General features: G+C 51.1%; 1 protein-coding gene across 1 annotated transcript in view; it reads right to left on the bottom strand.

Moving 5' to 3' along the window:
• Positions 1-5401: 5401 nt before the first annotated feature.
• The window catches only part of TBC1D2 (TBC1 domain family member 2), a 53763-nt gene continuing 32953 nt past the window's right edge, over positions 5402-26211 (bottom strand). The window contains exons 7-13 of the mRNA XM_080820469.1: positions 22253-22363; positions 17605-17783; positions 16034-16510; positions 9695-9815; positions 7463-7648; positions 6581-6702; positions 5402-5945 (exon numbers count right to left, since the gene is read on the bottom strand). Coding sequence (XP_080676595.1) covers positions 5738-5945; positions 6581-6702; positions 7463-7648; positions 9695-9815; positions 16034-16510; positions 17605-17783; positions 22253-22363 — 1404 coding nt within the window. The 3' untranslated portion in view covers positions 5402-5737. The remainder of the gene's footprint in view (positions 5946-6580; positions 6703-7462; positions 7649-9694; positions 9816-16033; positions 16511-17604; positions 17784-22252; positions 22364-26211) is intronic.

Genomic DNA, 26211 nt, shown 5'->3' on the forward strand with positions numbered 1-26211 from the left:
CGTCCAGACGGGTCCCGCGGGGGCACGCAGGCCACCGAGGGGGGAGGGCTGTCGGGACCGGCTCGCCACACCCAGCGTGAGCGGCCCTCGCTGCGGGTTAGGGTGGGCGATGCAGACAGTACCGATCCCAGCCCCAAGCCATCGGGAGCCTGGACCTCAGCGTGGCCTCTCTCAACGGCGCGGAGCGCAAGGGGCCACCCTTGCGCCCGCTATCTCAGTGAGGAAACTGAGGCCTGGAGAGGAGCGGTGCTTTGTAAGGTCACGCGGGGGTGACGGAAGCCTCGTCCCCCCGCGCCCCGCCGGGTCCCCCGCGGCGCGCCGAGCCCCCCGCGGCGCGCCGAGCCCTGCATCCCGCCCAGGGCGCTGCAGCCGGGAGGCGCAGCGCGCACACACCGCGCGCACCGGGAAGGCAGGCACGGCCGGCGGCCCGGGGCCGCCCTACCTTGATGACGACCGCGCAGGTGGCGGCGGTGGCGGCGGTGGCGGCGGCGGCGGCGGCGTCCGGCTCCGGCTCCGCGCTCCTCACCGCCCGCGGAGTGCCCGCGCGCAGCGCCACCACCTCCTCCCCGCGCAGGCGGGAGGGCGGGGCCGATGGGCGGGGCTGGGGCCGGGCACGAGCCCCGCCCGCGTGCCCTGGGGCCGAGGGGCACCCCACCTTCCCCACCCTCCCGACCGCGCTCCTGGCCCCCGGGACCGGTCTCGGGGCGGACGCACGCGCACAGAACAGGCGCGCACAGCGCACACGCCGCAGTGATTGGGGCGGGCCGCTCGCCGGCGGAGCAGATGCTGGGGGAAGCGAACCCGCCGCTCCCTCGCTGTGTGCCGCGGGGCAAGGAACTCGACCTCCCGAGCCTCCCTTCCTCCCCTGGCCAAATGGAAACAGTAACTGTTTCCGCGTCCGAGAGTGTTGGAGAATTAGACGAGACGACTTAATCTACCGGCCCGGCAAAGTGCGCGCGCAGAGCCCGCCACGGGAGTGGCGCTTGGTAAATCCGGGCTGGTAGAGAAATTTCCGAGGCTTCCCAGTCGGCGGGGAGGAGCAGAGCAGGGAGGGCAGCTCAGAAACGGGGGGACTCCGTTCTCTCGGCAGCCAGGAGAGGGCTCTGCCGCCCGGTCTCGCCGGCTCTGGGGTCCTGAGCACACTAGGCAATGGGAGATGGGGAGATCCCTCCTTTTAATAATACGACCACCTCACACTCGCTGAGCCAGGCACTGTTCTAGGCACCGTAAATGCATTACCTCACTTTACCGTCACACAAGCCTGTGAGGTTACACTATTACCTATTTTACAAATAAGAAAGCTGAGACACAGGTTAAGCACCTCGCTTGAGATCACACAGCTAGTCATCAACCCCAAGCAGCACGGCTCCCAAGCGCAAGCTCAGAGCCACTTCATCACACCACCCCTCTTGAGAAGAGCTCTTTGTTTTGTTCAGTTGTGTATCTCGGAGCACCTAGCACAGTAGCCAGCTCAATTCTGAGTGAATAACAGAGCATACTATGTACTTTACGTATATTATTTCATTTAATCGTAGTGACCCTTTTATTTAGGCGCTATTATTACCCCCATTTTACAGGTAAGATTATTGAGACTTAGAGTGGCTAAGTAAGTGGGGGCTCTTGAGTATCTCCTTGGAAAGAATAACCAGGGTCAAATCCTGCAACTTATTCAGTGTTCACTGGGCCACTCCCCCCACCGAGTCCCCTCCCCACTTCCCATCCCTCCTGTATGTGGCCCTCAAAGCCCGCCCTCCCCGCTCAGACAGAATGCGAGCTTCAAGTATCAGCCTGAGTCGGGTATTTCATGTTTCAGAAAAGCATACGGAGAAGTCACAATGTTGTGGGAGTTCCTTATATTTAATGGCTCAATATCACCTTTATTTTTAATTACTCCCGGGGGTGGGTGGGCACCACCACCTTTCCAAGGCTAAGCTATCTGAATGTCCTAATTCACCTAGGGCTTGGGCCAGTATCTCAGGTCCGTCCCCCCAACCCCCACAAACTCCGCTCTATGAGGAAGTCTCTTCCTACAGCATCTCCATCTGTCTGAACCAAGGCATCCTTCCTTTGAGGTTTGCCACCTTCCCAGGAAGCCTTCCTACACGCCCTCCCAGCCTTATAGCTGCATCTTCTCCCCCTGCACCATGCTGGTGGCTGGCTGGGACTGTGTTGGGGAAAGGCCAGTTTGGCAGGAACTTTGGGGGCTGTAGGCATATGGACTATTGGGAGGCCACTGGAGGCCTCTGCAGTAGACACAATCCAGGACCCTTTCTGGGGATGCTGCATGTGTGCATGCCTGTACACCTGTGTGTATGGGGGGGGGTGTCTTTGTTCTGCCTCTTCTCCCCCTAACCCTGGTCCTTTTGAGGAGGGCTACCTGCCCCCCTCAAGCTTATGAATTGCACACATTCTGAGGCCAAAGCAGGGATGACCTGCCCAGGGGCCCCTCGTTAGAAAATCACACAATAGGTTTGGCCTCCAAGCTGGGCCCATCTGCCAGTATCTTCTATTGGGTCTTGGTTGAATGGGACAGGCCACCCCCTTCCTTCCCTATGTGTCAACATGGCCAGTTTTGTCTGCCACGTGTGGATCAATGCCATGTGCAGGACGAGAATGTGTGTGAGAAAGGGTGGCAAATTCTTCACCTACCTGCCCGACATGGAGCTTTCTGGGCACCATGCCTGTGTCCCGGGAGACTGAAAAATGAGGGCACAGCAGTGCCTGGGGGTGAGGTTCTGAGTGCGGGGATGTTAGTGGAGTACAGGTATTCTGTAGAAGTCAGTGTGCACCTCCCACTTTGAGGCGGAGGTGGGGGCGTCTTCCAAAGTGCCCTTCAGGCCCTTCCTCCTCCTTTGAGGAGTCCCTTTATTTTGGGGGCCATTGCCCCAGGGAGCTTCCCTGGGCAACTCCTGTCCCCTCCCCTATCCAATGCAGCATGGATGGCAGCTTGCTGGGGGCCTAGTGGCTGAGAGAGATGCTGTGAGCTGAGAGGTCCCATCCCCTGGGATAGGAGGGTGGGGCTGTGAGGAATCAGATCCTCCAGCTCTAGAAGGCTGCAGCCCCTGGGGATGGGGGCAACAGCTGTGGTGCAGGGCCAGGAATCTGACACCAGGGGTGGGCCCCAAGCGCCCTTGGGGAAAAAGGGGGAGGAAGGGAAGGCAGCAGGAGCCACAGACCTTCTTGAGCTGTGACAGCCTCCACCCCCACCAGTCGCTGTTACAGCCTCCCTGTCAGGTGGATGCTTCTTCCATTTTCCTTTGCCTGGAGCTCTCCCATGGGGCCCTACACCCCTCAGGAAGCTAGAGGCCAGGCCTGTTCTTTTCCCCCGGATCCTTTGGTGTTTTAGGCTCCAGAGGAAGCTGAGGTGAGCTGGAATGAACCCTCCGTGGTCTGACAGTTAGCACCTCTAGGGCTTGAGCATGGCTTAATTACTCAGTGGCGGGCTGTGTGACTTTGGGCAAGTTGGTTAACCTCCCTGAGGCTTCACTGTCTTGTTTCTAAACTGAGCGCAGCCTGGAGTGAGCAGTGCTCTAGGACAGGCAGTTCTGATTCCCGGCTCCAGCTCTAGTATCTCATTTCAGGGCTGGAGGAAGCCGGACCGGGGCCAGTCCTGTGGTCTCCAACCCCCCCCCCCCCCACCCCGCCGTGTGTCAGAATGTCCCCACCCCCACAGGCTGTGCGGCACAAGGTACCAGCGTTCTTTAAAAGCCAGTTAGGTGATTCTGTGGTTGGGCCAGATACAAACCAGAGGTTACTGGGGGCTGAGGACTGGGTCAGCAGCAAAGCACCACCCCTTCCCCTAGTCTGGGAGGGGCAGGGCGGAGGCACCGAGCTGTGGGCGGAGCTGCTTCTCCTCCTGGGGGTGGGGAGGAGAGATGAAGGGGGAAGAGGGAGAAGGGAAAGGTGGTGTGAATGAGCAGGAGGAGGAGGGGAAGGAGGAGGGAAGGAGGAGAGGGAAGGGGAGGAAAGAGGCCAGACAGGGAGAGCAAGCAGGGGAGAGATAGGAAGGGGAGAGGGTGGTGTCATTTATCTGACAGGCCCTGTCTGATCTGGGGTTGTTTATTTTTTGTTGAGGAGGGGATTTGAATTTCAAGGCTGGACCTGAAGAACCTGAAGGTCATCTTTCCTGGAGCCTTGGGTCTTTTCAAAGCCCTCTGGGTGACGTTTCTCCCTGCTGGTGGTGGTGCTTTACTCTGTGCCAGGCACCAGCGTTGTGTCGTTTAGCCCTCCTGGGAGCTCCGGAAGGCTGGCCTTGTCTCCTCAGCGATGCCCTTAGGGGTACAGCACCCAGCCTGTTAGGGATGCAGCTAGGACCCCCGCAGGCTGCCTTCACACCTCACAGATGCCATTTGGCGGTGAAAGGATCTCAGCAGATGTAAAAGTTTAGGAAAAATGAGGAAGGCCGTTAAGACCCTAGGGGGGTGCTCACGGCAAAGCCGGGGCCCTGGGGCCAGCCAGCAGCCTCCATCATGTGGGAGGAAAGAACTCTGAACGTCTCTTCCCCAGAGCTCTGTAGGGGCACGGTGTCAGGGAACTGGGTGTCTGGTGCACCAACACCTCAAAGTCCCAAGTAATAGGTGTGGTCTCCTTCCGAGCCCTGGACAGGAACCTCAGATCAGAACTGGAAGTTCCCATGCCAGAATCTCCCAGCCCTAGTCCTTCCTGCTGAAGACAACCCAAGCGCGAGCCTGGACCCACTCAGCTAAGGGTTCGCTGAGAAATGAGCGCCAAAATCACTTGCACAGCCTTGACTGCCGCCTTGAGGGGACCGGGGAGGCCTCCGACTGCTGAGGAAGGGTCCAGAAGAGCCCAGAAGAACTGAACTGAGTTCCTACACACAGTGGGTGCCAAAAGAGCCGGTCCAGACTTGGCGACAGGCTGTAGCTCTGCCCTCTCACCACCTTTTCCTCACCCTCCAGCCACTCACTTTTCAGGGAGGAGGGGACTCTTCTTGCCTGGGCCCGTGAAGGTGGCAGAGGGAGATCAGGCGTCCAGCGCCTGACCCAGGGCTCTCTACCCAACTCCCACACCAAGTTCCTCTTGGTGTGGGCAGGAGTTTTTCCCTCGGAACGCCTCTTCCCAAAACGGGCTGTGAATGGAAAGGAGCACATAGGTGCAAGGCTCAGGAAACAGGCTTCAGTGGACAGGAGCTGGGCCTGGGACACAAGCAGAACCAGCACTGGAGAGGTGCCTTGGCCCAGGAGGACACCCCCGAAATGCACAGGGCCCTTGCTCCTCAGGAAACCAGGAGGGGGGGCGGGCCCTGCAGGGACACCCCCAGAAACAGAACTCGGGGATGTCCCAGGCTGGGAAGGCCCTAGTGATGGGACACCCTGGGGCCCTGGGCCTACACAGGAGCAGCTGGTGACTAGGAATCATTCAAATTCCAAATCTTGTCAACTATTTCCAACATTTGCATTGTTTTATATAGATAAAACTTAGAGAATGTTCAGGTTACCCTGTAAGACAGCATTCTTGCTTGTCTGTGTGCTAAAGTGCTCTGTGGAAGAACAAGAGAAAGGGGTGGGGTCACTGGGTATGTGCTCATGAGTCCCAACCAATGGCTTCACAGCAGACAATGTTCTGATGGGGAGACTGAGGCTGAGAGAGGGGAAGGGACTTGCCCAGTGTCACATGGTGCTGGGGTTCATGGGTCAGACCCCTGTTCCATGGCCATCCTCCTTGGGGCCTGACAGCCAAAGGGGAGAAAGGGCTTTGGAAAGGGCAGGTGGCCAAGTCAGGCCTCCCCCTCCCCCTCGTCCTCACTGGTGCAACCCTCTGGCACCGCTGGGCCTTGGGAGTTCCGAGTCTCCAAGTACTCGGCCTTCAGCTGTTCCAGCTCTCGAAGCTCAGCCTCCAGCCGCTCCCGGTGGGCCATCCGCAGCTGCCGCAGCTGCTTCATAGGGAAAGGGTTCATGTCGTTGAAGGCAATGTGCATCAGCTTCCTGGAGGGAGAGCACAGTTAGTCCAAAGCCAGGGCCCCGCTGGGTCTGCATTCACTGGGCCTTCCCGGGCACCCTGCCATTCGTTCTGTCCATGTGGCTGAGGCTCACCTTCCAGGAAGGAAACAGTGAATAAGAAGACAACTCCCACCCAAAGTGATGTGTACTGAGGCAGGAAGAAGCTTAGGGCTATGGGAGTTCTAACTCAGTAAGAAAAGGTTTATCAGGGAAGGCTTCTTGGAAGAGGTGACATGTGAGCAGAGTTTTAAAGAACGAGTAGGGGTTGGCCCGGCAAAGATGGCAGCAGTGGAGGTGGACAGGGAGGCATTCTAAGTAGAAGAAAGTGCAAGACCAAAATCCCAGAGGCTGGTGTTGAGCCAGGAACTCAAGTAATTGTTTGGCAGGAAAAGGTGGGAAAGAAATGAAACTGCCTAGAGGCTTGAATGCCATGGTAAGGGGCAGACAAACCACAGGGCAGTGGGATGTCCCTAAAGGTTTCTAAGCTGTAACGGAGAATCAGTATCACTAACAAATCTCCACTCAGCGAACACCTGCCTACCCTCGACTATGGGTCCTGGGGTGCGTGTGGGTGGTGGGAGTGCCGGGTAGGCAGGGTGGGGGCGGAAGTGGGCTCTCACTGGCTGTTGCAAATGGTCTTGGTGAAGAAGCGCAGGTACTGGTAGATCTCCAGGGCATCCTGCAGTCTCAGGATCTCCTCCTCGTTGTACTTGAAAATGGCCAAAGCATAGCGGAATATCACCTGGGGGGCAAAGTGGGGGCTCAGGTAGGGCATGAGGGGTGGGGCCAGGGCAGGTAATCCCCAGGGGGAGGAAAACCCCCATACCCAGAGGTTGAAAGCTTGGGTGCGGGGTGGCTGAGGGGCAGGGGCAGACAGCACAGTGTGGAACCTTGGCATGGGGACTGAGTCCGGGCTCTGTCCTGCCTTGTCCCAGGGCCTTGAGTGAGGTGCTACCCTGTTGGACCTAATGGGGGAAATACAGTCTTTACATGGGGTCAAACAGAGTAAAGCAGGAGTCAGAGTAACAGATCTGAAGGTGCTCTGTACACTGTGGTACGTTATCAACCACCATGGGGAAACTGGGGTGGTCACAGGGAGGCCTGCCTAGGGTCTCCTAGAAAAGTAAGAGGCAAAGCTGGGACCCTACCCACATGTCAGACTCCCAATAGGGAGCTCAGTCCAAACAGGAGGAAGAGAAGGAGGGGCCCGGGTGACTGGATGGGCAGCAGAAAGAACAGGGATGGGCCTCCTGGATCATGGCCATGCCTCTTCCCTAGGGAAAGGAAATCTCCCCAACTTTAAGAAACATCTTCAGAGGCAGAACCACCCCTTCTCCTTACGTGTGCAAAGCACTTTAGTTTACAAAGCCATGCTTCCAGGAGAGGCCCTCAACAGCCCTGCCAGGGAGGACTGTCTTCCCATACTCCGGGGCGGAACGGAGACCCAGAGGGCTGCAGGGCTTTGCTCAGGACTGTCCTGCTCACCCCCAGCAGGGCCCCACCTTGGTGCCCTCATATAAGAAGGCGTCCCAGACCCGGAGAAGGATGTTGCTGATGAGACTGTCTGCAAAGACCACGAGGAACCAGTTGAAGGTGAGGAAGGAGAGATCCACGCGGTGCTGCCCCAGGTGAGCCATCAGCCTGGGCAGCTTCTCCAAGAGGAGGTCCTGGAGCACCCGCTGGTCCACCTGGGAGCCAGAGAGAGATGGCTTGTTGGGGGCCACCCTAGAGAAGGGGCTGCCTCCCTCCCTGCCTGCCCTTCCCACTCAGTCCTGGAGTTATGTCCCCCAACTCCCATCACCGCCCCGGACCCCACCACCCCCAGCCCCAGGCAGCACAGAGTGCCTGGAGGAGCTGGGGCCTCCCATGGCCAGGAGGCAGGCACAGTGACACAGCACCCTGCTGCTCCCAGCACAGGCTGGCAGTCTTCTGGGCTGGAGCACTGGGCTCTGGGCTGGAGGTCTCTGTGGGCTAAGTTCTTAGCGGTGTTTTGGCCCATTTACCCTCCTGAACCTGAAGCCAAGCAGGAGTTCAGACTTGTATCGACTGACACCATGGCCCCTTCTGTACCTCCATTTTGGGCCTGACATAAAAGCTGTGCACTGCACCCAGCTGAAGACTGAGGGTGATTCACTGACCCTAAGATGTCACAGAACCTGCCGAAGGAGTCACAGATTTACTGACGTGATGTCTGGGATTTATTTCAAGATCACCAAAGCAGGAGGAGTGGGTGGGAGTAGAGACGGAACAGCAGTTGGGTGCCTGGGCTGATAATTATTCAAACTGGTGATAGATACATGGAGATTCGTATATGATTTTCTCTATCTTTTTGTACATTTAAAGTTTTCTACATAAAAAAAAAACGAGAAAAAAACTCTCCAACAACCCCACACCACCACACTGGTTATACAATACACCTCAATTTTGGAGACATTAAAGCATGACCATAAAATATGGAACATTTCCCAGCCTGCCTTGCAGTGAGAGGTGCCATGTGACATAGTTCTGACCAATAAGGTGTAAGCAGCACCTGCCAGGCGGGAGAGCCGTGGGAGGTGGAGCCTGCGCCCGCCTTGCACCCTCTGCTTCTTCCAGCCTGAACCACGGCCACAGTGGCAGAGGTGGTACGGCTGTCCTGTGACCGGGAGCAGGGGGCTGAAAGCAGTACGTGAGTGATGGCAGAGCAGCGCACTTGAAGGGGACTTCAGCTTCGTCATTCTCAGAGAGATGGGCCACCCCGAGAGCCACCGTGAGGTTGGGCCTCCCTTTCTGTTTCATCACCTATTCCCTGGCAACTCCTCAGGCTCGATCTCCGGCCCTGACCTTCCTCCTTCACATTGGTCACCCACGTGTCCACTGACCTTCCTGCCCAGGTGGGTGTCCCACAGGAGCAATCAGTGTTGGGCGATCATAACAGGAGAGGAACAGGGTGGGTGGGCAGGAAGTGACTTGGTAGGTTCGGAGTGGGAAGTGAGAAAGTCCCCTCTGCATGGCGTCTCTGCATAAAGCAGACAGCACGGGAGCACCAGGGCCTGGGTAAGGGGGTGAAGTGAGAGAGGACATGGGAGATTGGAAATGGTTTCGCATTTACACCTGTCAACAAGCCCAAGAAGAAGTACTCCCACCCCAAAGCAGACAAACTGGGGGTTGAGAGGGGGGAGGCCACAAGGCCATGCAGTTGGCCAGGGGAGGGGTGGGCTCTGGATCTAGCTGCACCTGACTCTAGGGCTGGCTGGGGCTCAGAGTGAGAGGGCAGCGAGGATGGAGGCAGCCATGCTTCTCAGGAGGCTGTGACGAGCATGTGCAGAGACTCATCCCCACCTCCCACCCTGAGCCCCACTGCCCAACTTCCACCCACCTGACCTCAGTTTTGAAATTCTTTACTGGCAAAAAGCAAGAGATTCTAGATTGTCTTCTCCTCCCCCTGCCAAGAAACCATTTCTGAAAAGAACAAAACAAAAACACAACCCCCCCAAACCATTTCTCGCGACCTAGTGTCACCACTGGAATAACAACAATCTACGCCATGGGCAGGGCCCCCACAAGTCTAAAGCCTATCAGCTCACCCAAACTGCCCACGGGTCCAGGGGAGAGGTTACTGGCCCCTTGAACAGAGGGAGAAATGGAGGCCTAAGAGCTTCCTCACTCTTCTGAGATTCACTGGCTTGAAGGAACTACTCCAGGGGCACCAACCCGCGTGGCCTCTAAGTCCTGGCCATCCCTGCCCTGCTCACCTGGGATGATGTCAGTGTCTTGCTGTAGTAATCAGCCGGCATGATGGTCTCCACAATGGCCACCAGACACCAGAAGGCACTCTCCTCCTCCTCCAGGACAAGCAGAGCGATGGCCGCCAGTCTGGAATGGGAGGAAAGGAGGCCTGGGGTGATGTGTAGAAGCTGCAGCTAGACAGAGGGTGGCAGAGGTAGACCACTGGTCCAACCCCACTCCCTAACCAGGCTATTGTTCTGGCACCTGGGGTGAGTTGAATGTGCTTTGGGGGAGGGCGACAGAGGGGATTTCCAGAGCAATGGGGGGATCTGAGTCTCTAGGGAAGGGCTCTGGAGTCCCATTACCTAGGTATGAATTCTGGCTCTGCTGCTTCCTGGCTGGGCGATCCTGGGCAAGTTCCTAAACTTCTCTGAGGCTCAACCTCCTCATAATAATCATGGGACTGTTATGAGGATGAATAAAGTCAGCAGGAGATAAATGCCCCGCTTAGGACCCGACACTAGTGAGTGTTTTATGAATGTGAGCTGTCCTCATTTAATAGCCACAGGCTTTGAGACCTTGACAAGTGTGTTAACCTCTCTGAGCCTTATTTTCATCATTTGTGAAGTGGGATTAACAATCTCTACCTCCCAGGGCTGTGTGGCATTTGGAGCAAGAAGGCAGATTTACAGTGCCTTGCTAACTATCTGGCATATAGCAGATGCTCAATACACAGAATTCTTTCTCTCCTTTGCTTCCTGAACTCCCCCCAAAGTTATCACAAGGCTCTATTGAGATTATGGTAAGAAAGGAAAAAACCCACAGGGATGAGCAGGGATGTTGGCCTAGAGGAAGTATTGTTTTCTCTACTTCTCCCATCTTTCCTGGCAGGTCTCACCCACAGTCAATCCAGAAATACATTTCTCAAGATGCAGTGGTCTCTCAAGATGCTAGGAGAACACAAGGTCCCAAATTCAAAAAATGCTTGGGAAATGCTACGTACTCTAGCCCCCTTTTAAAGGCTGATGATATACAATATCTTCCTAAAAGCCTCTGAGAAATTCTGCAGTGACAAAACCCTATGTGACTCTAACCCAAGGCTGTCCAGTGGAACTAGGGAGCCACTTTTGTACAGTGCACCCACTGAACACCCTTAGGGAGATGCCACCTTATAGTAGTATGAAGCCTCACACTCTTGCTGGGCTTCAAGAACGCATTTCATTGTCCAGCTAGTTTTCCTTCTCTGGACTCTTACTAGACTGGATTCATGATCTCCAATCTCAGTTCTGAGTTCCACACTGTTTAAAGAAACAGGGTCAATTCTCCAAAGGAAAAAGAAACCCCTTTTCTCTCCCCAGTAGATTGGGAAGGAATTTCTTTCCACTCTAACTGAAATATCTGTACAAGCCCTCCTGAGTCTGAGCTGAGTGCAGGAAAGAAGAGCCACTGGTTTATTGGGCAACAGGGAGATCTCCCCTCTCAAAGCTGGGGAAGGGGGACTTCTGAGGTCATTTAGTTCCGGGATAGCAAATGTGTGAAACACTGGCCACCACTCTCTTTTGTCTATGTCCAGGGAAGATGTTAACTAATCATTGTGCTCTTTCCCCCTGACTCTGGAGGCTGCCTCAGAAACTCACAAGATAGGGCTCTAGGCAGGTGCTTCCTGCTGGTCATCCCCGGTCTAGATAAACTTATTGCAGATAGGAAGACCGAGTCCTGGAAAGCAGAAGTCACTTGCTCAGGGTCACAGGGTCAGTTTAGCAGAGTGGAGATAGAACCCAGGGCTCCCCAAGTCCAGCCTGGTGTTTTCCCCATCCCACCCCATCCCACTGGAGCCTTGGGACGTGCTCAGTCCAGGAGCTGGATGCAGACACCAGCACAGACTTCTGCACACATTGAAAGGTCAGTAGAGAAAGGCTGCTGGTACCAACCAGGGACTACCAACTGCTCAGGGCTACAGCCAGACTCCAACCTAAGGCATCCAGGCTCAAGTGGGTCTGCAAAGGAGGTAGTGTGGTGATGTGGGAAAGAAACAGCTATTTCTAACGCACTCCACTTATATTTTAAAGAGAATTGGCTTTAAAGTTTTTGCCCTAAATTAGCACTGTATCATTACTATGATATCTGTCACCCTATAAACAGGATGATTTGAAAGACAAAATAAAATAAAATAGAACTAAATAGGCTGGGGACACCTGGGTGGCTCAGTCAGTTAAGCTGCTGCCTTAGGCTGGGGTCATGATCCCAGGCTCCTGGAATCAAATCCCACATCGGGGTTCCTTGCTCAGTGGGGAGCCTGCTTCTCCCTCTGCCTCTGCCTGCCACTCTGCCTGCTTGTGCTCTCTCTCTCTCTCTCTCTCTCTGACAAATAAATAAATAAATCTTAAAAAAAAAAAAAAAAGAAAAAGAAAAAGAAAGAAACAGGCTGATTTGTTGCAGGGTCTTATGGGACACCATGCATGCTGTTCTACCGGCTGCCACTAGATGGCGGCTCTCAGACAAGTGAAACGGGCCCGCCCACAGGGTGAGGTTTAAAGGGCCCCACTCATGTCCATTATCACCACTGTTATTCAACATAGTAGGAGAAGTCCTAGCCTCAGCAATCAGACAACAAAAAGAAATTAAAGGCATCCAAATCGGCAAAAAAGAACTATCACTCTTTGCAGACGATATGATACTATATGTGGAAAACCCAAAAGACTCCACTCCAAATCTGCTAGAACTTGTACAGGAATTCAGTAAAGTGTCAGGATATAAAATCAATGCACAGAAATCAGCTGCATTTCTTTACACCAACAAGAAGACAGAATAAAGAGAAATTAAGGAGTCAATCCCATTTAGAATTGCACCCAAAACCATAAGATACCTAGGAATAAACCTAACCAAAGAGGCAAAGAATCTGTAATCAGAAAACTATAAAGTACTCATGAAAGAAATTGAGGAAGATACAAAGAAATGGAAAAATGTTCCATGCTCATGGATTGGAAGAACAAATATTGTAAAAATGTTTATGCTACCTAAAGCAATCTACACATTTAATGCAATCCCTATCAAAATCCCATCCATTTTTTTCAAAGAAATGGAACAAATAATCCTAAAATTTATATGGAGCCAGAAAAGACCTCGAATAGCCAAAGGAATATTGAAAAAGAAAGCCAAAGTTGGTGGCATCACAATTCCGGACTTCAAGCTCTATTACAAAGCTGTCATCATCTTGACAGTATGGTACTGGCCCAAAAACAGACACATAGATCAATGGAACAGAAGAGAGAGCCCAGAAATAGACCCTCAACTCTGTGGTCAACTAATCTTCGACAAAGCAGGAAAGAATGTTCAATGGAAAAAAACCAGCCTCTTCAACAAATGGTGTTGGGAAAATTGGACAGCCACATGCAGAAAAATGAAACTGGATCATTTCCTCACACCACATATGAAAAGAGACTCAAAATGGATGAAGGACCTCAATGTGAGAAAGGAATCCATCAAAATCCTTGAGGAGAACACAGGCAGCAACCTCTTTGACCTCAGCAGCAGCAACTTCTTCCTAGGAACATCGCCAAAGGCAAGGGAAGCAAGGGCAAAAATGAACAATTGGGACTTCATCAAGATCAAAAGCTTTTACACAGCAAAGGAAACAGTTAACAAAACCAAAAGACAACTGACAGAATGGGAGAAGATATTTGCAAAAGACATATCAGATAAAGGGCTAGTATCCAAAATCTATAAAGAGCTTAGCAAACTCAACACCCAAAGAACAAATAATCCAGTCAAGAAATGGACAGAGGACATGAACAGACATTTCTGCAAAGAAGACATCCAGATGGCCAACAGACACATGAAAAAGTGCTCCACATCACTGGGCATCAGGGAAATACAAATCAAAACCACAATGAGATACCATCTCACACCAGTCAGAATGGCTAAAATTAACAAGTCAGGAAATGACAGATGCTGGCGAGGATGCGGAGAAAGGGGAACCCTCCTACGCTGTTGGTGGGAATGCAAGCTGGTGCAACCACTCTGGAAAACAGCATGGAGGTTCCTCAAAAAGCTGAAAATAGAGCTACCTTATGACCCAGCAATCGCACTACTGGGTATTTACCCTAAAGATACAAACGTAGTGATCCGAAGGGGCACGTGCACCTGAATGTTTATAGCAGCAATGTCCACAGTAGCCAAACTATGGAAAGAACCTAGATGTCCATGAACAGATGAATGGATAAAGAAGATGTGGTATATATATACAATGGAATACTATGCAGCCATCAAAAGAAATGAAATCTTGCCATTTGCGACGACGTGGATGGAACTAGAGGGTATTATGCTTAGCGAAATAAGTCAATCGGAGAAAGACAACTATCATATGATTTCCCTGATATGAGGAAGTGGAGATGCAATGTGGGGGATTTGGGGGTTAGGAAAAGAATAAATGAAACAAAATGGGATCGGGAGGGAGACAAACCATAAGAAACTCTTAATGTTACAAAACAAACTGAGGGTGGCCGGGGGTAGGGGGGTAGGGAGAGGGTGGTGGGGTTATGGACATTGGGGAGGGTATGGGATATGGTGAGTGCTGTGAAGTGTGTAAACCTGGCGATTCACAGACCTGTACCCCTGGGGCTAATAATACATTATATGTTTATTTTAAAACAAAAATTTTAAAAAAATTAAAAAAATTTAAAAAAAAATAAAGGGCCCCACTCTCCATGAGTGAAGGGGCTCTTCCCATTACAAGTAACTTACGATTTTAAGCAATAATATGAATATTTGCCTAAACATCAATTATCAGTTAAAAAAAGCATTCAGAGAAAGAGTTAAAGAAATAATCCTGGGTGTCACCCCCCACCGTGTTTTTCCTACATGCCCCTCCACAGCCTTCGTGCTGCCTTTTTCCACACAGGGAGAAGCTTCTTTCCTTCTGGGAGGTTTATCTCAAGACCCTTCCTGCTATAGGATTTCCCTCTGCCCCTCCAGCTTAGATTAGCTGTGCTGTGCCTTAACTCTGAATTTACAGTAACTGAACATGTATATATGCTCAATTTCACCCAATTTATGCTGGAAATCAGGCTCGAAAATCTCTACCCTTAGGAATCATTCAGATCTGAGCAGAGACTCTCTGAATGTTTATTCTGTGTTAAATAAATGTCACACACCGCCTCTGGGGGTGGGGGCAGAATGTCTTATGTAAATTTCACTTGAGTATATGCGTGTTTAAATTGAACTGAGTCAAAACTTGCTTTAGAGGATATCTGAAATTATGTAATCCCTATCAAGACAGCTGGGGGGCATCCATGAGAGTCCTGAAGTACTGGAGGGGGCAGCCCTAGCAGATGACCCCACCCCACCTCCACTCCCAAACCCTTCCATCCTACTGTTGGACCATAAGCAGAAATGAATCCAGGCTGGGTCAATCACATTCCTTCCTTTGGGAATTTCAGCCTGGAACATGAGGGTATTGACCAGTGGGAAGATTTGCTGAAAAGGCTCCAGACTCTGGGGCTGAGGTCTCCATTCTGACAGCCTCGAGGGGCCCTAAATGTCCAAGGAATGACGACAGAGGCTGGTCTGCTGAGAAAAGGAAGCAGACATGTAGAGTGAGTGAGGCCAGAGATGAAGCAGCCCCATGTGGGGCTGCAGAGCAGGACTGTGGTGCTGCACAGCCTGGGGGACTTGTCCCCACAGCACCCCTGGGTTTGTGTAGTGCTGTGGCCTGCAGGAGAGAGGAGATGCCTCAGTTTCTAATGACCATCTGGTCTTGTCCTCTACTGTCTTTTTTTTTTTTTTTTTAAGATTTTATTTATTTGACAGGGAGAGACACAGCGAGAGAGAGGGAACACAAGCAGGGTGAGTAGGAGTGGGAGAAGCAGGCACGCCACCTAGCAGGGAGGATGACGTGGGGCTCGATCCCAGGACTCTGGGATCACGACCTGAGCTGAGGGCAGACGCTTAACGACTGAGACACCCAGGTGCTCTGTTGTCCTCTATTTTCTTTTCCTGGCTTTTATGAACTTCTGCTGTGACATTTACCAATTCTCTTTTTCTTGGGCTCCCTTGAATGGGTTTTGTTTAAAGTAAATGATCCTTGACCCAGACAGTTCTGCACTATGCGTGCTGAGCTGTGCACTACAGAATTCCTGGGGACCGTTCACAAGGCTGTCTGTATGAGTGGCAGTGCCCTGAACACGAGCGAAAGGAAAGATCATAGCATGAGGAGCCCCTCCATCTTGAACATGTCCATGTTGTCCCCATCTGTATGATAGGAATCAAGCCTCCTGGACTCACCTCTCCAGGTCCTCGGGAGGCTTCAAAGAGACAGAGAGGCACTGTAAAGAACCTTGTGCCCTCCCTAGGGCTTTGATGCTCACCTGTTCAGGCCTTGGCAGTAGCCGATGGTGGGGTTCTGCCAGGAGAAGGCCAGCAGCACCCGGCGTAGCTTGTCGGGGAAGCTGGAGGTGGGACAGGTGAAGTGCTTGTTGTTGGGGAAGGTCCGGTTCAGGTCCAGTTCAATCTGGCGGGCGGCAGGGTGCTCACGGACCTGGCCCTGGCTCAGCAGCTCCTGGTAGCGGCCGGGGCTCTGCAGATGCCGGACACGGAGGTGGACCAGCCACTTCCAGACACGCGGCCGATGCTCTCGGGGCACACCTGCCCGCAGCAGCTGCTTGAGCTCGGCCGAGGGCGCAAGATCACCCAGGGCAGCCCAGCGCTCCCGTAGCGGCCGCTCCACGGCCTCATGGGCCAGCAGGTAGTGGGAGTGCACCTCCAGCGCCTGGATCTTGGCCAGCAGCTTCAGGTCTTCCATCTCGTAGTTGGGCACCGTCAGGAAGCCATACTCATCATACTCACTGCCAGCAAAAGCCTACGTTAGCAGCACCTTGCAGAGCCCTTTCCTGGACAAGGGGAAGGACAAGGGGGCGCCAAGGGGGGACCCCAGGCAAGCTTTCTGCCTGGGCTTCACTGTGGCTTGGCCATGCAGCTTTGGGCGGGTCACTTTAGTTCTCTGAGCTTCAGTTTGCTCATCTTTACAATGGGTAGAAGAATTCCTTCTCTGCATCATGAAGACCCATTGATATCTTCTGTTATAAAATGCTCGGGGCCTAGACAGTGCCTGGTGCACAGTAAGAGCAGAGTAAGTGCATCTGTGCAAATATAAAGGACCCTCTTATTACTCCATGAGGCCTTAGGCTCAAGGAGTCTGGCACTGCCAATACAGAATCCCACGTGCACAGAGAGTACGATGGATGGGGAACAGGTAGCAGCAGTGACAAGCAAGATGGGAGAACTGGGGTCCATTCCAGATGGGTTTTCGCTGAGTCCACAGTTCTTTGCCCTCACTGTGTGCTCTGCATGTGCTGTCTCTTTTAGTCCTACTGATCCTGCAAAGCTGGGATCTTAGCCCACATCTGATGGAGGCTGAATATGTGGCCCAGAAAGGTAAAGTGACTTGTCCAAGGTCACATAATGAGAGAGCCAGGTCTGGCTCCAAAGCCTGGGCTCCTTCCCCTGGGCCACCCAGCCTCCAGGGGCCCTTGGATCCCACCTACAGCCCCTTCTGTTATATTTAACTGCCCCTGTTCACGTGCTCAGCAAGGACCTGGCTCAGGGAAGGCAGCGGGCTTGTCTCCCCTCCTCCCCTCTCTGACAAGCACCTCAGGGAGGCAGCCTGAGGAAGCAGAAAAAATGGTGCTCTCAGGGGTAGACCCAGGCCATCGCACAAATAGGCTGTGTGGCCTTGGGCAAGGGGCGGCCTCCTCTGAGCCTGCATCACCCCAACTGTAATATGGGGCTCATGCCAAGAGCATGCTTGTTTATCTGAAGATATGAGAAAGTAAGGGGCGTTCAGGGCTTGTATGTGATCAGCAGGAGCGAGCACCAGGGTGGCCGGGTCCCCTCAGGTCACGTAGACCAAGAGCCGCCCCTCGCTGGCTGCCGGGCTCACCTGACGGGGCTCAGCTCCATGCCTTCCGCCGAGGCCTCCCTGGCTTCGCACTGCAGCGCCTCCTGGATGAGCTGCCTGAGCAGCTCGGCGCACTCGCCCCCCGCAGCCTCCTGCAGCCTCCGCAGCCCAGCCAGGTACTTGCTCTCCACCTGGCAGTTCTTGGCTTGAAGGTAGGCACACTGTGGAGGGTGGGGAGCGGCTGTCAGTCCATCCGCTTGGGACCCCCCCCACGCCCCCCACGAGGCCTGAGCAGCTGCAGGCAGCAAAGCCCTTCTCCAGCGGCATCTCACACCCCGTTCCCACCCCCAGCCCATCACCTAAGGGAAAGGAGACGGGCCCCAAACCCAAGGGTTTATAGCAAGGCACAAGCAGTTCCGGGCCGGAGAGCCAGGCCCAGGGCTGCAGGTGGATTCCAAAGAAAGAGGGGAGAGGTGGGCTGGGGCAGTGTGGGTTCTTGCTGGGGACTGCAAATCCAATCCTGCTTCAGCCACTGCTGGCTGGGGACCTGTGGCAAGTTGCTTAACCTCTCTGTGCCTCAGCTTCTTCATCTAAACCATGGAAATAATAGAGCCTGCCCCAGGGCTCTGGTGAGGATTAGGCGAGTGGCTGTGTGTAAACCCCTCCCAGGGCACCTGGCCTAGAGCAGCTCTCTGTAGTGCTACTACTGAGCAGTGCCTAGGAGAGGGCCACGAGGCTCTGGCCACTGCCCTGCACCTTCTGCTTCTGCAGTCTCAGCTCTCTCCATTCCTCTCACACCACCTCTCTCCCACCGGTGGCCTTCCTGTGTACTCCCTGCCCCTGTTTTGAACTTTTGTATTTCTCTTTCCATAAGCTGGGTATGCTGAGCAAGTCAAGTCATTTTCCTGGGCTCACTTTCCTTCTGTGTAAGTCAGACAGGAAAATTTGGCCTCAGTGCATCGCCGTGACCTCGGGACCAGCCTGGCTCCTGTCTCATCCTGGGGTGGCAGAGGGCAAACCTCTGGGCCATGGCTGCCTCTGGGCCATGGCTGCCATTCTGCTGCACTCCTGTCCAGGGTTACCATCTCCAAACATTGGCTAAGCCCCAGCTTCAGGCCATCACACTGCTTTTGCTGCATCCCCTAAGTTTTGGTGTGTTATGCTTTCTTTTTCTTTGGCCTTTAAGTATTTTCTAATTTCTCCTGTAATTTCCTCTTTGACTCATCGTTGAAAAGTGTGTTACTCAATTTCCACAAGTTTGTGAATTTTCCAGTTTTGCTTCTGTTATTGATTTCTAACTTCATCCTGTGGCAGTTGGAGAAGATACTTAGCATGGTATCTATCTTTTTAAATCTACTGAGACAGAATTTGTGGCCTAACATATGGCTTGTCCTGGAAAATGTCCCATACACACTTGAGGAGAATATGTGTGCTATTGTCACTGGGTAGAGTGTTCTGTGCTATGCCTGTTGGATCCAGTTGGTTGACTGTGTTGTTCAAGGCCTCTAGTTCCTTACTTATTTTCCGTCTGTTTTTTTTTTTTTAAAGATTATTTATTTATTTCTTTGACAGAGAGAGAGAGAGAGATCACAAGTAGGCAGAGAGGCAGGCAGAGAGAGAGAGAGGAGGAAGCAGGCTCTCCGCTGATCAGAGAGCCCGATGCCGGACACGATCCCAGGACCCTGAGATCATGACCTGAGCCGAAGGCAGAGGCTTAACCACTGAGCCACCCAGGTCTGGTTGTTTTAACCATTACTGAGAGTGGGGGTACTAAAGTGTCCAACTATTATCGTAGAATTATCTACTTCTCCCTTCAGTTCTGTCCGTTTTCGCTTCATATATTTTGCTGGTCTTTCATCAGTTGTGTAAATGTTTATGACTTGTATCTTTTCACTGTATTGAACCTTTTATTAACATATAATATCTTTTGTGGTCCTTTGTAACTTAAAAAAAATTTGAAGTCTCTTTTGTCTGATATAGCCACCCTGCTCTCTTTTGGTTACTACTGAGTAACAACCAACTTTTTCTACCCTTTCACTTTCAATCCATTTGTGTCTTTGGATCTAAAGTGAGTCTCTTGTATACAGCATATTGTTGGATCATGCGTTTTTATCCATTCTGTCAATCTCTGTCTTTTACTTGGAGAGTTTAATCCATTTACATCTAAAGTAATTATTGATAAGAAGAGACTTCTGTCCTTGTGCTATTTGGTTTCTATGACTTATAGCATTTTTTTGTCCCTCATTTCCAACATTACTGCCTTTTTTGTGTGTTGATATTTTGTAGTGAAATGTTTAAATTCCCATTTCATTTTCTTTTGTGTACATTTTATAGCTATTTTCTTTGTGGCTACCATAGGGATTACTTTAAAATTCTAAAGTTATAACATCCTAATTTGAATTTATACCAGGTGAACTTCAATAACTTGCAGAAACTTTGTTCCTTTATAGTTTCAGCCCTACTCTTTTGGTTGTTATCACAAAATACATCTTCACACATTGTAAGCCCCAAAACATAAAGTAATAATTCTTTTAAATGCATTGGTTTCCGAAATTAGGTAGAAAACAAGATGTGGAGTTATAAACCAAAGTTGTTGTAATACTAGCTTTTGGATTAATCATTTAAGAAATGTATTATGCTCTTAAATTGTATAGAAAACAAAAGTGGAATTACAAACCATTTTTATCATAATACTAGGTTTATGGGACGCCTGGGTGGCTCAGTTGGTTAAGCCGCTGCCTTAGGCTCAGTTCATAATCCCAGGGTCCTGGGATCAAGTCCTGCATTGGGCTCCTTGCTCGGCAGGGAGCCTGGTTCTCTCTCTGCCTCTGCCTGCCACTCTGCCTGCTTGTGCATTCTCTCTCTCTTTTTCTGACAAATAAATAAATAAATAAATAAATAAATAAATAAATAAAATCTTTAAAAGAAAAAATACTAGGTTTTATAACTGCCCATGTATTTACCTCTACTGAGGTTTCTCTTTCTTCATATACCCTGAAATACTATCAAGTGTCACCCTCCAGGACTGTCCAAGTATTTCTTGTGGGGCAAATCTAGTGGGAACAAAGTTTCTCAACTTTAGTTTCTCTGAAAATGTCTAATTTCTTCCTCATTTTTGGAAGAAAGTTTTGCCAGATATGGACTCCTGGTTCACCATTTTTTGTTTGTTTTTGTTTTTTTGAATATATTGGCCCACTGCCTTCTGGCCTCCAAAGTTTCTGATGAGAAATCCACTCATGATCTTGAAAATTCCTTGTTATGTGAGGAGTTGCTTCTCTTTCCACTTTCAAGCAATCTCTTTGTATCTGGCATTCAAAAGATTGATTGTAATGTGTCTCAGTGTGGATTTCTTCAAGTTTATCTTACTTGAAGTTTGTTGAGCTTCTTGGTTGTTTGTATTCATGTCTTCATCAAATTTGGGAAGTTTTCAGCCTTTATTTCTTCTCATATTCTCTCTGCCCCTTTCTCTCTCTCTTCTCCTTCCGGGACAACCATATTATAAAGGGTATGTTGGTCTGCTTAATGGTGTCTCACAAATCACTTAGGCTCTGTTTACTTTTCTTCAATCCTTTTCCTTCCTGTTTCTCAGAGTGAATAATTTCCACAGTCCTATTTTCAAGCCCACTGATTCCTCCTGCCTGCTGGTATCTACCTTTGACTCCCTCCAATGAATCTTCATTTCCGTTACTGTACTTTTCAGCTTCAGAATTTTTTTTTATTCTTTGTAGGTTTTCTAACTCTTTGATATTTCTATTTTGTTCGTACATTTCTTTCTTGACTCTCCACGTCTTCCTTTAGTTGTTCGAGCACCTTTGAGACAACTGCTTCAAAGTCTTTGTCTGGTATTAGCCAGTACCAGGTCTTTTTCAGGGGTAGTTTCTTTTTTTTTTTTAAAGATTTTTATTTATTTATTTGATGGACAGAGATCACAAGTAGGCAGAGAGGTAGGCAGAGAGAGAGAGGAGGAAGCAGGCTCCCTGCTGAGCAGAGAGCCCGATGCGGTGCTTGATCCCAGGACCCTGAGATCATGACCCGAGCTGAAAGCAGAGGCTTTAACCCACTGAGCCACCCAGGCGCCCCATCAGGGGTAGTTTCTATTGATTTATGTTTTTCCTTCAAATGGGCCATACTTTCATGTATCTTCGTATGCCTTGAGATTTTTGTTGTTGAAAACTGGACATCTGAACACTAGAAATCAGATTCTCCCAATCTGAGAAAAAATTGTTTTTGTTTTTTGATTGTTATAGGCTATCTCTGTGCTAAGGGTAGCCTAAGGTGTAAACTTAAGTTCTTGAGTCTTTTCTGAGCCTTTCTCTGGATGTGCAAGGCCACTTTCTAATTTCCCCATATATTCAGTTGTTTTGGAATATCTAGTCTTTAATAACTGGCTCCCAAAATGCAGGGTGAAAAGAGAGAAATGAATGGGGGAGGGGAAGAGTGGCAGCCCTTTGAATCCTCCAGAAGTTACTCTAGCCAGGAGGGGAGGTGCACTGATGGCTGCCTGCCTCTTCATCGGCATTTCTGTGATCAGAAGCAGCAATCAGCACAGCACAGATGCCTGAGGCTGGAAAGACAGCTCATAAGGGGCACAGTCCAGAGGTAGCACAGTTGATAAGGACAGAGTCATACAGGGGTGAGAAGCTGAGGGACCGAAAGATGGCTGGGCTTGGAGATGGACTCCAGCTCTTACCTTTGTCAGGAGGGCCTTCTCCTTTTCAGCCACCCGTCTCCAGATCTTTGTGACCTGGTGGATCTCGGAGTTGAGGAAGCGGTTCTGGGTCCGATAAGCTTCCATGTCATCCTGGAAAAGAGACCAAAGTGTTTGATGAGTTGCACCACAAACATCTCCCTCATCTTCACCCTCAGATGAGCTGCCAACACTTCCTCCCTTTAGAAATGTCTAATAATGGCAACAGAAGAAAAAGTCTGCAAGAAGTAGTATTATAGGCAGGCCCCTTCACTAATCTTGATCCCAGCATGATACGGTAGAGAGGGCCTCAAGTCTGGCATTCAAGCTGTGGTTCTAACTTCCTGCCTGGGATGCTTCACTGAACACCTCTGACTCTCTGTTTTCTCATCTGTAAAAGGGGCAAATACTACTCCCTGGGGGGCTGGGAGATGACCTGAGGTAACAAGTGTCATTAAGAGTAAGTATAGAGACCAAAACAAATAAACATCCAAGTAGTGTTTGTTTTAAAAATAAACATATGTTGTCACATATTTGCAATCATACTGAACAATTTTGGGTGGAAATTTTTTTTATGTAATGCTACCTTGTAAATACAGTTGACCATTCAACAACACCAGGGTTAGAGGTGCTGAACCCCCCCAACTCCTGCCACATAGTCAAAAGTCTATATATAACTTTGACTACCCCCCCAAATTTAAATGCTAATCACCTAAAATTGACCAAAGCCTTACTGGGAACGCGAGGACCAATCAGCACACATTTCATATGCTATGTGCAGTATATACTGTATTCGTACAATAAAGTAAGCTAGAGAAAAGAGAGTACTAAGAAAATTATAAAGAGAAAATACATTAACATGACTATACCGTATTTATCAGGAAAAAAATCTGCCTGTAAGTGGACCCGTGCAACTCAAACCCATGTTATTCAAGGGTCAACTGTACTCTATGTTACATAAGCTTCCTGATGATTACTTTAAATGTCTGATGACGATTTTCTTGGGTGAATTTACTATATCTCAGTCATAATCCTTTCCCGGTTATTTTTTATTTGAGCCCTGAGTATTTCCAGTTGGCTTTTGATTATGAATAATGCTCTGATGCAGATCTCTGTGCCTAGAGTATTCCTTTTGCAAGCTGTCCAGTGGATGGAGTGAGATCCTGCTACCAGGGCATTTGAGGAGAAGCTGGCCAAGCACTGGGGAGGCTCAAGCAGAAGCCTGAGCCTTGGAAAGGAGCAGCCACAGCACTGGCTCTCAACCTTCGTTCCGCTGGGATGGATATTACAGAAGCAATGGACAATGCTTGTTCACAGCTATACCCAGCAATTCCAGGACATTCGCTAGCTGCAACTCAAATCCTTCAGCTCCCACCCAAGAAATGTACTGGGCTGTAAGTGTGTGAGAGAGACACTATTGCAGGCGTGACCGTGGGTAGGCCCTGACTTATCTGGAAAGTAAGAGCATCACACCTGTGATGGCTGTAGCAATTCATTATCAGGGATGGGTCACAGGTGCCCTGCTCACAGGCCATCTTGACCCTCCGTGGGTGGGTCTGCATCCTGGCCAAGATCCTTCCCAGCCCAGAAGCTCCAATTCATACCCGGGGTCTGCTGCCTTCTGCCTGGATGGTTGACCCAGTGGGAAGGCCACGTGTTCCCAGGGCTCCTCAGCTAGGAATAAAAGCCCCTGGCTGGCTTCATCACAAGGCCTCTCACCACCCCACTGGGGCTGTCCAAGGCGTCTCTCACCCCAACCACCCCTGCCTTTGTGTCCCTCACTGTGCCCGGGCTACAAGGCTTCATGTACTCGGGCTGAGCTGGTTCTCTGCTCTCACCATCCAGGCTGAACCCAGGTAACTCCAACTCCCTAGCCTGGACGTCCTCTTCCTCTCCCACCGTGTCTACCTTAGATCAAACCCTCGGCTCCCTTTTCTCAGAAATGCTGCCAGGGGGTGCCAGCTCTTCTCTGCACAAACATCTGCCTGCTTCCTCTCTATGGCCCCCATCTTCTTACCCTTAGGTGGCGGGGTGGCGGACTTGGTGTGAGTCCTCATGTTTGCAGCATGAGGACCAACCTCCTGTGGACATCAGGCTCTTCCAGGACTGCCCCCTCCCCTGCCCATGACAGTCTTCCGTTTAGGTGTCTGGGGACTGGCAGGTTTAGGAACACAGAAGTTGTGTGGGCACCCGACACCATCACCCTGAGCCCCCAGCCCGTGCTGAGTGCATCACTCCACTCAACCTCCCCGGCAGCCCTGAAAGGCACTCAAGTGTGGTCTCAGAGGCTTTGAAAGGACAAGTGCATTGTTTGAGGTCACACGGCTGTACAAGACCAGGTGTGACCGAGCCCAGATGTGTCTGATTCTGAAGCCAAGTCCAACCACCGCACGAACAGCCTAGATCCTCCCCAAGCTCTGGGCCTGCTGGCATCCACCTGGATGCCAGATGTCTAGTCCCATCCTTCAAGGGCTGTGCTTGGCAGTCGGGCTGACCCCACACAGGCTCGTCTGACCTCTGACCCTGGAGCACAATAACACCACAGAAAGGCAGGCACTGCCTTCGGTCAGGGAGCTGGCCCCGAGCCCTGTGACCTGGACAGAAATCCTGCCTTCCCTGCAGAGCCCAACAGTTCCTTGCCCTTTCTGGGCCTCCTCCCCTGGAAAACAGGAAGGATAACAGGTCCACCTCAGGCTCTGTGGGCAGGGTGTGATTAGTTAATTAATTAGTTAATTAATTAATTAGTTAATATGTGCAAAAGGCTGAGAATGGTGACTGGCCTGTGGTGAATATGAGTGTCACCTCCTTCTCTGGGCTCTCTGGGCACCTGGAGAGCTATTATCACCCACTGTACTCCTCCCTCCCCCACTGACAGACTTCCCATGGCTGCTGTTGTGCCCTCTTTCTTTCATGAATTTATTTTATTTAAAGATTATATAAAAGAACCCAAAAGCTATTAATAACATTTACAAATCAGCTGGAAAATTTTAACGCTGACTGGATACTACCATCCTACAAGTTAATTATTGTTAATTTTTTTTTTTAAAGATTTTATTGATTTATTTGACAGAGAGAGATCAGTAGGCAGAGAGGCAGGCAGAGAGAGATGGAGAAGCAGGCTCCTTGCTTGCGGAGCAGAGAGCCCGATGCGGGTCTTGATCCCAGGACCCTGAGATCATGACCTGAGCCGAAGGCAGAGGCTTAACCCACCAAGCCACCCAGGTGCCCCTGTTAATTGTTTTTGATATGATGCTGTTGTGCCTTCATCCCAAATGTCTGAGGAAATACAACATGCTTCCAGGCAAGGGAGGAAGGGAGCACCCGCTGCTGGAGCTGCTACTGTGTGCCACGCCCGTCTCTCTCACACACATTATCATGTGTAATTTATCTCCGCCATGGGGGGCTATGTGTCAAAGTACCATCATCCCCATTTTACAGATGAGGAAACAAGTACAGAGAAGGTAAGTCCTCCTCAGTCACGTGCTTAGAACGCAAGAGAGGCAGGATCCAAGCCCAGTGCGGAGGTCCATAGAGGAACGGAAAACTGCTGGTGACAGCACATTGGGGTCTGCCGCTCCGTTCTGCCTCCTGCTTCTGTCCCTCTGTCCTCCACCCCAGGCCCCGAGACACTCCCTGGCACTTTCAAGGCTTTGGACATGTTGCCGGGGGCACCCTGCCTGTAGCCCAGACAGTGAGGGCGGGTGTGAGCCCCCTTGGAGCAGCTGTGGGGGTGGGGGGCATCTGGGCGGTGCCTCCCCCTTCAGCTCTTCGCCCTACCTTGAGTGCTCTCCATGGCTCAGAACTGTAGGGAGGAAAAAGAGAGAGCTCAGAGAAAAGAAAGGCACATGACAGTCACTGGTAAGCAAAGGAGGAAAACACAACTGGAGAAGGGGACAGGAGGAAGAGAGTCTGCCTGTCTGTCCTCACAGGGATCACGAGCCTCGGAATTCTCTTGGGGGAAA

Source organism: Martes martes (assembly GCF_963455335.1).
Source record: "Martes martes genome assembly, chromosome: 12".
NCBI lineage: Eukaryota > Metazoa > Chordata > Mammalia > Carnivora > Mustelidae > Martes > Martes martes.